At 39.5% G+C, this 12646-nt stretch overlaps 1 protein-coding gene across 1 annotated transcript; it reads left to right on the forward strand.

Moving 5' to 3' along the window:
• The first annotated feature begins 538 nt into the window (after positions 1-538).
• Positions 539-7971, forward strand: GYPC (glycophorin C (Gerbich blood group)). The gene is made up of 3 exons (XM_010136135.1): positions 539-638; positions 4788-4838; positions 7251-7971. The coding sequence occupies exons 1-3, from the start codon at positions 539-541 to the stop codon at positions 7445-7447; spliced, it is 348 nt and encodes a 115-aa protein (XP_010134437.1). The 3' UTR covers positions 7448-7971.
• Positions 7972-12646: the final 4675 nt, after the last annotated feature.

A 12646-nucleotide genomic window follows, 5' to 3' on the forward strand; every position in this document is an offset into this window, starting at 1 on the left:
GGGGGCGTGTAACGCTGTGACCGCCTGCCCTGCCGCTGGCCCCTGTCGCTGCTGCTCCGCCCGGCGGCTGCCAGCGTGCCGGGGGCCGGTCCCGGTCCCTGCTGGAGCCGGCCTGCCGCCGACAGTCACTGGTAGTTTGCCCCCTCGCCACACCAGATCCCCAAACCTTGTGTCTGTTTGTTAATATCTTATTGTTTGTTGCATATAATATCGGTTTTGTTATTATATTAGATATCAGGAAAAATTTCTTTACAGAGAGGATCATTAAGCCTTGGAAGAGGCTAACCACGGAGGTGGTGTAGTCCCCATCCCTGGAAGTGTTCAAAAGCCGTGTAGATGTGGTGCTGAGGGACATGGTGTAGGGACCCTGGCAGTGCAGGGTGAACGGTTGGACTCGATGATCTTACAGGTCTCTTCCAACCAGATGATTCTGTGATTCTGCTATTAAAATAGTTTTAGCTTCCAAAACTCCACTGAAGTCTCGCCCACTTATTTTATCTTTTCTCTTTTCTCTCTCTCCCAACCCTTTCCTCCTGGAATGGATAAGGGGCTGATGGAGAGAGAGAATTTGGCTTGGCCCTGCCGCAGCCACACCGGTGACAATCTCACAGCAGAGATTTGGCAGTTTGCACCAGCAGGTTAGATTCGTGCTGTAGGATGATTCCCATACATCCATATGAAATGTGCCAAATGGAAATCCCTTTGCAGGTACAGTTTTCCTTCAACGCCTTTTTCTGTGTCAGTCTGTAACAAGCAAATATGTAAATACTTAGATTGCTAACTACGGTGCTGACTGCAAAAGCAGGAAGGATCAAGTACCAGATTTTTTTCTGGAAACTCCTTTAGCAGGCAAAAGCAATGCCTGAAGAAAACTTGAACGTCTCTGCAGGTTTATCCCCTCTGTCACTGACAGTAGCCACAGAAGCACTTTAAAGTATTTTTTCCTGCAAGTAGCAGAATCTAAAATCTGTGCTTTATATGCTAGATGGGAGAAAATATTTTGGAAACAAATATCTCCCTTCCCATCACCATGTAAGTTGAATGGCTTGTCACTTTGGATGTCTTAGCGTGGTTATAATTCTAAAGTAGCTCACTGATAAGTCTTGCATCTTTGTGAGGATTCTCACAATACTTTAAGTAAGAATATCAGACAAGACCTGGTTCCTGGTGTCACAAAATCATGCCAAAACCTCAGTTTTCATCTACAAAGCATATTTTGTCTTTGGCATTGTAGAGTATTTTAAAGCCAGCATCATGATTTTTGAGCAGGAAGGGACTTGTGCCTTTTAGTGGTTCAGATTTATAACTTAGAGAACAAAAGAAACCATTACAACTGCCAGAAGAAGCGCATAGCAAAACAAGGAGAATGCTGAACCTCAAAGGAGCATTTTCATCGCTGGACTTGCCTCCTTCAAACAAGTGCTCCTCAGACAGAATGGAATGGGATCAGTTTAAGCTAGAAGAAAACTATCAAAGTTAATATAAGTCTTGTTTTATTGGAAAATCGCACCTGGAGGAAGTGGTTCAACAAATTTGCCAAGAAATTTAGGAGGAAAACCTCACTACTGGCTACATTAACATAAAAGCTGGTTGTACTGGCTTTTCACCTTTGAAGCACGAAGCCAGAAATCTGCTTGCAGTGTTTAATTCAGGAATATTGCTGGAGCTTTCATAGGCTGCTGCCTTCTCAGCATGATTTGATTGATGAGAATGAGACAGGTAGCAATTGTCGTTCTATTGCAAAATTCCCTATCTGTAAGTTTATGAGCTGAACCGGAATTTGATGAATTTCAGGTCATGGCACAGAGACATTTCTTTCCATTCATTCTGGCTTTTAAAAACATACTTTCCAACAACAGGCAATTTGATTTGTATGTTCTATTCTTGATTTAGCCACCTCATTCTGATGGTCACAGATTTCATGAAAAACAAGTTTTCCCACAATCTCTTGATTTCTATGTGTCACAGTAACCAATGGCACTAAATAAAAACAGTGTCTAAACACCTTCAGGACCAGGTTGTTGCTATGGACAAAGGCCAGTGTAACAGTGAGAGGAAGCTATGCAAGGCAATTTATCAGCAGATAACACAAAAGATGACCTTGAAACAAAGAAAAATAACCAAAACAGCAGTTATTGAAACAAACCCCTGAGTGCTCTGCGTGCAAAAAAGAGCAGAGAAAAGTTGATACAATAAAGCCTACAGCTCAGCTAGAAATTCTTTCAGCATATTAGATATCTTTTCTGCCTCAGAAAGTAAAGATTCAGTCCTACTGTAATGCAGGATATTGCTCACATAGACTGAGCTGAAGTTTAGAGAGACTGTGCTGAGGATCCTGGCCAAGCACAGATTCCTGTCTAGATAGCGGCTGTTGTCCCCCAAACCGCCTCATTTTGTGAGCACAGCCTTTGCATGTTCCTCAGTCATGTTTCATGAAGGGTGATATTGCTTGAATCTTGAATGACGCTGCCACCTCCCCCTCCTGCCTGGCAATGTTGTGATATTGCCGTGAATCACACAGCTATTTTGGGACAAAGTGAAATTTCAGAGACTGTGAGACAGGCATTGAGGGTCCCTCTCTCCCCATCATCATCACTGCTTCAAAACTGCTCTGGGGAGCAGACCCTGGAAACTTCTAGTCACTGGTGGTAGCTGCAGTGTCCTGGTACTCCAGACGATGCAGCATAAGGGACCATCTGGATGGTCAGAAACCCTGCTGTGTGATCAAAAGTCGACACACAAAGAGGTCAGACGCTTGTGCTCACAGTAAAATGGAAACTGTGGCGAGGGAAGCTACATCATGGCATTAGCTGGTTGCTGACTGTCACAACATTATCAACTTAACAGATCAGTGCCAACTACACAATAGCTCAAGAAGGGTCCTGCATTCTTCTGAAAACTTAGAAAGTACAGTATGGAAATGAAAACCTTTCGACAAAGTGGTGGTACTGTAATCCATTATCAAAATGCCTGTAGTGGCAAGTACTAGAGATAAGGCACTGCTTGTTATCTGAATCTGAGAGGCACCTGGGAATGACAGGAAAGAGCAGAGAGTTACTTGCATATCTTTTTATAATTAAAGGGATAATGATTTGATCTGGAATTAATGTTTGGAAGCAAGCTGTGTGGCTAGGGAAGCACTTTCGAATTCACACCTTCAAGTATTTGATTGCTGTAGAGGAGCTTGCTTTTTTGGCATGCAGCATACATTTGGTGTATGAAGAACTACAGAACAGTTTGACCTTGAAGCAATTAATCTCTTCTGAGGCACAGGGGTTTTGAACAGACATAATTAGAGTTTTTAAATTACACAAGGCGTGCTCAATCTTTCCATCAGTGTATAGATGGAAGAAAACATGGGAACGATCTCTGGGTGAGAGGAAAGTACTCCCACTTTCCAGAAAAATCTTCTCCCATGTTTGGGAAGAGGGAGATCCTTCGAATCTCAGCTCTCCTCAGTTTAGGCAATTTGATATAAGAGACTGGTTGTGAGTAAGGAGAAAGCTGCTGATAGTGTCTTATCTTTGCATCGTGTATCACAGATTTAGCAAAAAGAAGGGCAGAGATCAGCCCTAGTGTCACTGTGGAGTTTATAGAAGGATTTGGAATTAGCATTTTTACCTTTTCCGAATAACTTATTTACCAAAGGGTAATACAAAAAGACCTCACATAAAGGTATTTGCCTTGTTCAGAAACCAATATAATTTAGAATTGTATAAATAGTACAAGAATAAACAGAAAGTAGTGTCCTGTCATAAACCTAGCATGGAAAAAAGCCAGGGTTTCATCACCTTCTCAGACATCCACATAATTCAAGACTAAGTAGGCTGATACCAATGGCATGAAATAAGGAGCAGAAAACAAGAGCAGAATTGTACCCTGATAAACTAAGCGGAAGCTAGTGAAGAAATGCTTGTCTATATGAATTTTCTTTCACTTAATGTCTGTATCAAGTGAGAGAAAAATCTTCACAGTTTTTTAGTATTTTTTTCCCTGTCCTCTTTAAAACGCTTCTACTATTCATTAGTTGCTTTGGATATTCTTAGTAAGTGCTATAATTAAGATCAAAACGTAATTCAAATTCTAACTGCTCTTTCAGCAGCTTGCAACTTTTCAGACCAGACATGGTCAGGCATTTCTCTTTTGCATTTAAATTGCAAAGTTATCTGATTTTCTAAATTATAATCCAGTAAAGAACTTATTTATCAGCACCAAATTGAGGTTTATGCTAAGTGGGGACCACACACATAAAAGACTTGCCTTGATTCCAAATGTAGATTTAAAAGAATACAAACACTAAGATTAAAACCAGGATGCTGCAGATAAATAAATACTAATTGAAATCAATGGAACCAGATTAATTTGCATCAAATCAAGATCCAGACCATACTCTAAAGAGCTATAACTAGGTAAATAAATAGGCACCAACATTTTTTCCCCCAAAACTACCTTTCCGAGAGTAATCACAGTACCTAAATTCTCTTAATTTACTCATTCACTGGAGGATGTTACAGGTAAGTGCTCATAATACACAGTAGGTGTTTCCCTGAGGGCCATGACAGTTTGCATAATGTGCTAGTTATTTATTTTCCAGTGTTATGGTGACAGAAAACTGTTACAGTACAGCTAACTATTATGAGAAATTTCATAAATGTCTTTTGCTAATGAGATCTTGTTTAAATTCTGAGGTTAAAATAATACAGCACCACCAGTACAGTCACTGCTGTTATATATGATCCAATTCTTTTTTCTTTAACTAACTTTTATGTGTTCTAATCTATTTATAGCTGGAGAGATTGAGACCCCCACAGCTGGAACAGATGCAGCTGTTATTGGAGGTAAGTAGCAGACCATATGAAGCATCACCATTAGAATTAAAACAGCAGGTTAGTTTATTTCTTGCATTTTGCAAAACCACTACTTTGCTGACAAGACAACAGGAGCAACACAATTAGACTTAATTAGGCCAGTGGGAAATCTGCTCCTAGAGGGGCTATTGGCAAGATAACGAGATGAGATAATGAGCATGAACCATATAGTGAAGAGCACCACCCCCATCCATTCCTCATTTTAAGACAAAATACCTATCAGACCAGGAGAAAAGTCAATCTCTGATATTCTTCATTATTCACTGGGCCAAGATTGTAATTTAGTATAGAACCAGTGTAGCACATTTGATTTAAGCTGTGCTAGCTCATATCAGTTGACCCTTTATCTTTACAGAATACACCACAGTGCGTTTCCTGGTGTTCTATTAAAGCTCTCCCATGCATTTAAACTAAATACAGTTGTCAGAATAAATGAGCAAAGTTATGTTCACAGAGAGAACCTGTCTTCTTATTTTTATTGTGTTTGTTCATTTCCATGCTAACACACTAATTTCAGTCACTCACAAGGGGGTATACCAATCATTAGTTCAAATTGGTGAGGTTCTGCTATATTTCCCTCAGGTCCCATCTCGTGTAACTTTAATTTCAGCTTTCTATGAACAACTAGCAGGTAAATTGATTTGTACTTAGTCCCTTAGGCTTATTAATATTGTGCTACATCCAAAGCCTATTAAAGCCTCTTGTGTCAACGGATACCAGCAAGGTCCTAAAAACTGATGAAGTCCCCACTGCAACTATGATGTTATTGTAAACCTAAAGTTCTTTGTATAAGCAATTTCATTTCTGCTAGCAGTAACTTCACTTTGCAGAACCAGGCACCATAAAATTTGCTGGATAACGTTGCAGGCGTATTTTTTTAAGACAGAGTTATCCCTGTTATTTACCCTGCTAATATTCTGTCCATTCGCCCGTTTTCATGCCTATAGCCTATTCCCATTCAGTTTACTGATACTGATAACTCTAAAGCTTTGGAGATACCCACTCCTGCCACGTATCTTGAGCACAGGGGACAGAAGAGAGAGACTGTCTACATACCTTTCATCGTTTCTGCAGAATAGTTGGCATTTCCAGGGAGCAATTCATCTGACCAAACAGGAATTCAGTTCTAGAAGAGGAATCTCTCTCACACACACACACTATCCACTGACAGTAGAGGAAGCTCAAAACAGAGCTTCCTCAAGTGTAGATGCCTACAATGAGTCAGATTAATTCCTACCTATTGCACACTCACAGCAATTTCGCACTCCACATACAGGATTTTCCCAGAAATGTCCTGTTCTGGTGCTTTTTACTGCATATTTCTTTAATGTTCGGTTTACTCCTGGAGTCACATGAATAGAGAAACAGATCGGTATCATGTACTTTTACAGAAAAACAGCTAGAATGTTTGTAAGCACATCCCAGTTGTTTGCAAAAAATGTTTAAAAAATTACACAAGTTGAATAAATTCAACTTTAATGTAACTTTAAAATATTTATTTTCAGGATGAGCAATTTAATCTAGGAGGAAGGGGATATAGCTTGTAATTTTTTAACAGGCTTATCAGCAGTGCCTCTCTTTTTTGGACTGCTAGCTTTCATGGTAGAAAAGGGAAAAAAGGAAAGGGCTCTGAGAAGCAAGGACACACATTGCTCTCTGCACAGCCACTCCTGGAACTTTAATTTACTTCACTAGGAGTGCTTCCATTCACGTGTCCTATGTACATTTGGGTTACCCATGGAAATTTTTGTCTAGTAAACACATTGCTAATAATTAGCCTTAGTCCAGGAGACAGGAAATATCTACTCAGAATCCCTTCCTCCTCCCAGGTGTCACTTCCACATTCATTACAATCAGACTTTCTTAATTAGAGCACAGCATGAAATGGCAGCTTGCAAATACAAAGCAGTACTGCAGTCACACAGCTCCTGCTATTTGTTGAATGTCTCCTAAGAAACACGCAGTGCCCTGTGCTTCCGAAATTGAGTACACTTGTGGAGGCAGGGTTAGGTTGCCTGCAAACTCCCCTGGGTATATGATAGCAGAAGGATGGAACAAACATACTGGCTTTCTTTTATGATCTCTTATTTCTCCTCATTTTGTAACGAACTTTTAGCTCCTGGGTTCATCCAGAAGCTTTCAAATCAAGCCATTGATTTGAAAAAAAACTAGTGAAAAATCTGACCTACGTTCCTGCAGTATCTATATTTCACCTTGTTCTTTGCAGTATCACACTCTGCTCTGACTTTCCACTGCAACATGTGGACATCTTACGACACATGGGCTTTTCCCTGTGAAGTAATTCAAGTTGTGGTATCTGGCAGTGAGATACTGTTCATATTTTATTACTGGCAATACATTTAACTGGTCTCTTTCCTCTAGGTGTAATTGCTGCAGTTATACTTGTCCTCATTTGCCTGCTGGTGGTGATGGTCCGGTACATGTACAGGCATAAGGGCACCTACCACACCAATGAGGCAAAAGGAACCGAGTTTGCTGAAAACGCAGATGCTGCTTTGAAAAATGACCCCGCTCTCCAGGAAGCGGTGGATGAGAGCAAAAAGGAGTATTTCATCTGAGAGGCAAGAATCTCCATGGAGACTTCTCCAAGGGAATGAATCAAAAATGCTACATCAGCAGAAGTGCTAAGAGATGGATAATATGAGGATACAGGCAAGCACCCTGATTGAAAAGTATCTCTTTACTTCTTTTTTGTCACTGGGTTGTTTCATTTCCTCTTCTGGTGAAGAACTAAATGCCAGATACTTGCCTGTTGATTTTATTAGCAACACAGCTGGCCACAGCTGAAATCAATATCAGATAAGAAGAAACAAAATCTCTGTATGAGTGATACACCAAAACCTGATAAAGATAGCAAATGTCAAGCCTTGACATTTAGTGAAAATAGCAGATGCCAATGGAAAACATCTTCTAGGAGTTAATGATGCATCCTATGCTGATATGAAACAGAACTAACTGAAATTGAATTTCTGATGGTCACAGAACAAATATTAAACTAGATAAAGCTGATGTAGCTGGAACAAAAAGAGCTTTGCAACCCAGATATCTTCCCCCTCCCCTTAAATGTGCAATTTTATTGCACGGGGTTGGTTGCTTTGTTTGTTTGGGTATTTAGATTGGAGGGATTTTTTTTTATTATTTTATATATATAAAAATCAAAGACTCTTCAAAGAACTAAAACTGCTGGAAAACATGGATGTAAGAATGAAGGATTGGTTTCTAACTTGCTCTGCATGGCAGCTTGAGAACTGCAAAATATTGGAATTTACAATGTAGTTTATAATAGTTGGTATACTTACAAATATGATTCCAATTTGTTGGTAGGTTTCCTGCACACATGCATAAATAGATAGATATTAAAAGGTGAAGCATCTTGGTTTGAGCAGGCTTTTTGAAACAATGAAGCTCAGCTAGATTTTTTCATGTAAGATAGTTTTGCCTGAGTATTTATTTATTTATTTTGCATTGAAAAATTCTCTTGAACTCCCACCAGCAGGACTTTGGATTTTTTGCAGGGAGAGGAATTCAGTTCTGGTGCAGATACCTATCTATCTTATACAAATACAAACATAAGACTGCCACTATAAAGAAGCTTGTTCATCTACATCCCACTGGCACCCACTATGTCTCCTTCTGTATGGCCTCTGTATAACCTTTGTCTTGTGCTAGGTAAGAGAATTACACCGACCATCAGTGCTTTATTATGAATAAATAAATAGATTAGTCCTGGCGGTCACAGGAAAAGATCTCATTCCTCACCTAAGAATCGACTGTGATGAGTTTCTTTGCCCCAGTAAGCTGGCTTCCTGATTGAAGCTCTCAAGTAGCTCCAGAAACAGGATAATTGTTCTCTGCACCTGCTCATCACCAGCTACGATGGTGCCACGGACTACTGAAAATAGAGGGGGAGAAATACGCAATAATAAATAAGACTCTGATGAGCTCTGCTCAACTTGATATGTTTTTTCCTGTGTTTTGATCTATATATGTGTGTACATATATATAAAGTCATCTACAACTCTGCTTTCAAGACATGTTGCTGATACTTGTGCTCACTTTTTGGCACCAAAGCTTGGCAAGCTCCTGGACTCCATTGTTGACATTGGCCACAAAAGTGCTGTGAGAGAAGACAGATCTGAACAAGAGAAGACTCTGAGGACTCAAGCAAAGAAATGAGATACTTTTGTCTTTCAATTACAATCTCAACTTTTCTCAGTACCTGAAAGAGATGGACTCTGAATGGTTCTTAGAATCCTGATACCTTTGATTTTGAATCTTAAACCTCCTTGTTTGCATTTTAACCAAAGCTAAATTAACTCAATGCTTAAGGTATTTTGTGTAACATACCATTGCACAACCACATTGTATTCTGTGACAACAGCAGCATAAAATGCACAAAACGAGCACTAGCAGAGCTCAAGTATTTTGGTATTATGTACCTGGTTGCTTCTAAGATACGTTACTACTTTAATCTTACTACTATTTTTCTAGGATAAGTGTTGGAGAAATACACCAATCTTAGCTGTAAGACTGAGTTTGTAAAATTGAAGACCCTGACCCTCCAGTTCAATAAAAATACAAATATTTCCTCTGAGTAGAGAGTAAATGGGATGACTTGAGCTCTGCTGCATCTCCCACGTGAGGCATGGGAACACCAAAATACTTTCCCCCAGTGCTAGCAGGACCTATAGAGAACTAACAGTCTTTTATCCCATTTCATATACTCAGAACCCTGTAATGTTAGTTTGACTGTTAGAGAAAATTGACTTAAGGGGAAGGTGTAAGGGGCACGGGGAATAAACTCCAGCCTCTCTCTGCAGTCATTAAATTCTATTTTTTTGCAAATTGAGTCTCCTGATTATAATTAGGCAGCTATGTCATACCCAATACACAGGAGAACCTGAATTAGAGTCTCTTTTGGTGTGTATGTGATTTTTTTTTAATTATGAGGTGGACTGAGACACACTAACTCTCCACACTGTAACTATAGAGGCCAGATTTTCTGGTGGCACAACATGAGTTCAGTAGAGCTTAGCCAATTCTTACCAGTTCAGTCAACACCAGACTTTGAGTCATTGCTTCCCCTAAATCTGAACAGAACGCAACTACTAGTCCTTGGCTATATGCCTTTTTAGTAGATTAATTAGCTCTCCTTATCCCATTTTCTCTATTCATCTAGGCTGACAAACAGCCCAAGCGTACAGCAACAGCTTCTCTATTGGTAATGAGTCTTTCTGAATATTCACAGAGCAGTGACTCTGGCAAGTTTCAGTAAGTTTGTTTTTTTACAGTGTCCTTTTGGGTTCCAGGGTTTTACATATTTAGAAATGACTCAAGCACACTGAACAGACAGAAGAGATGGTTTGCAGAGATTTTCTGTTTGTTTTGCTTTTTCAGGACAAATTTTGCTTTGTAATTAAGAAAGCTCATGACATTTGACGGCTGGCAGACTCAGATGGCTTCATCCTGCTATTTTTTTTACTCACACAATAACTCTACTGTCTTGAGTCACTCAGTTTAGTTGGGAAAAGAATGCATTACAAACTTCCTATAATTTTTAGGACTAACTGGCAAAGCATCCTTTTGAAAGCAACATGCTGTGCTAAAACAAACATTATGTACAACGCTGAGACATCTCAGTTGGCAGCCATAGCTTTTCATCACTGAGGATTAAATGATTTTTACAATTTGTTTCCTGAATAGGAGAATTAAGGAAACAGTTTCTTTTCCCCTTACACTTTTATCCCAGATCCCTCCACCGCTGTGTCCTGTTGTTCTGCATCTTTCTGGTGCCCCACCTCCCCAGCTGTGACTGCTATTCTTGCTTCCAGTCCCCCAGGCTCCCATCTAGATCCCCACTCTGTTCCCTATGGTAAATGATTAGCCATTTACTTATGTATTTATTTATCTATTTTTATTGATGAAGATACTCTGTCCCTCTCTGTCAGCTAAGAACCAATTTTTAAAAATGTCTAAGCTTCAGATTGCCAATCCTGTGTCAGATTTGATCAAACCTGACCAGTCTGACCTGAGACCGATTTACAGAGTGATGGCATGCCACATTTTCACAGAAAACAGGTCTAAAAACACCACTGCAAGTTCTCTGGTTAGTTAAATTTAGTGCTATAAATCTAAAAGAAGTAACATCGTGGTCCCTCAAGCCTCAGGTTTTGTCCTGATGCCTTAATGCCCTGTGAAAGCTCGTTGAATCCCACTTTGCAGAGAAAGCCACAGGTCCACGTATAGAACTGTAAGTCATTTTTCAATGTTTTACAGGAAAGCTGTGCATACGAATTACCAATATTTGGTGGAGCTGGAAGAGAGAAGATAAATATGAATTTGTAGGAACACAAGACATTTTTTAAAGATATATGGAGATGCCAGGAGTTAAACACAATAATTCTGATTGCACTGGTGAGCTTTAAGAGTGGGTCCATGGAGCTTTCAAATTCTGTCACTGAAAAAAATCATTGTTTGCAAAGGGAAATGAATCTCCTTTTAAACAATCTCATCTTGCCAAGCTTTGAAAGCAGCCTTTGTAGATTCAATATTCTACCATTCTGCCTTAACATCTGGAAATCAATTTCTTCTGATTTTTGGAGCATACCTGTACAGTCCATCCCTGCACAAAAATGACTGCTTGTCAGTGTCAGCCCCTGTAGCAGCATTAGAGCTCAGCAGAGCAATTCTGTCCAAAAGCAGTCAATCCCAAATGTGTATCTATCTATCTGGCCACCCATTACTAGACCTGGTACATTTTTTTCCTTCTGGGGCTTGGCCTCTGTCATTCCAAGTTTTCCTGAGGTTCAATGTGCCATTGCACATTTATGCCATTCTGAGAAGGATTTAATCATCTACTAGTCAAGGTAACTACATATATTTATTTTATTCTTTTTAGAACACCACCACCAAATCATTTTGGGGGACTATTAAAAATCACACCATAGGACCCCTCACAACACTGACATCGATTTTTCTCTTAAATCAAATCTAAGGGTCATTGGGGGAACACCAGGGCAGAAAAACAAAAAAGGTCTGGTCCTTTTCAACAAGGAATGCAGAAAAGGTGCTGAAATATTTATAACTGCAGGATAAGAAAGATAGCACCACTAGCTACAGCCTGCAAGGATTTCTCACAGAACAGAGGAAATGCCAAGACAAGATGTAAATCGGTAAAAAGATACAGAGTAGGAGAAGGTAATTAATGCCAATAGAGATGAAGAACGTTTTTTCATCAAACAAAATAGATATTGCTGTTTGGAGAAATCAAAGTGTATTTGCTGAAGGTAACTGCTGACAACAGATTTACTTGAATTATGTGAGGTGTTTGAATTCCTTGCATGTGGAAGTCCAATCAAAGAATGCTGGTAAATGCACACCAAAAGAGTACTCACATCAAGATTTGTTTACTGCATTTTCTAAAATCTCTCCATTCTTCACCTAAGAAAGCTTTGTATGTTTAGAAAATGCATAAGCTTCGCAGCAGCAGTTCATATAAGACAAAAATCTGAAGAACCCCTGAACAAGTAATGAACATACATCTGATGTCTGGAAAATCAGGTAGTTAATAAAGGAAGCTAATGACATCAAAGAAAAATATATATGGTGAGTAAAAAATGCAAACACATTACAACAAAATTAAACATATTTAGTCGTAGAGGTCCTTCTCTAGCTCAAGGTAACACTGTCAGTGACTGAAAATAGGGAATCCTTATTCTACATGACTATTTCCCTGTGCAGTTGGGCTAAAAGTCACT

The sequence above is a fragment of the Buceros rhinoceros genome, unplaced genomic scaffold (genome assembly GCF_000710305.1).
Source record: "Buceros rhinoceros silvestris isolate BGI_N320 unplaced genomic scaffold, ASM71030v1 scaffold4650, whole genome shotgun sequence".
NCBI classification, from domain to species: Eukaryota; Metazoa; Chordata; class Aves; order Bucerotiformes; family Bucerotidae; genus Buceros; species Buceros rhinoceros.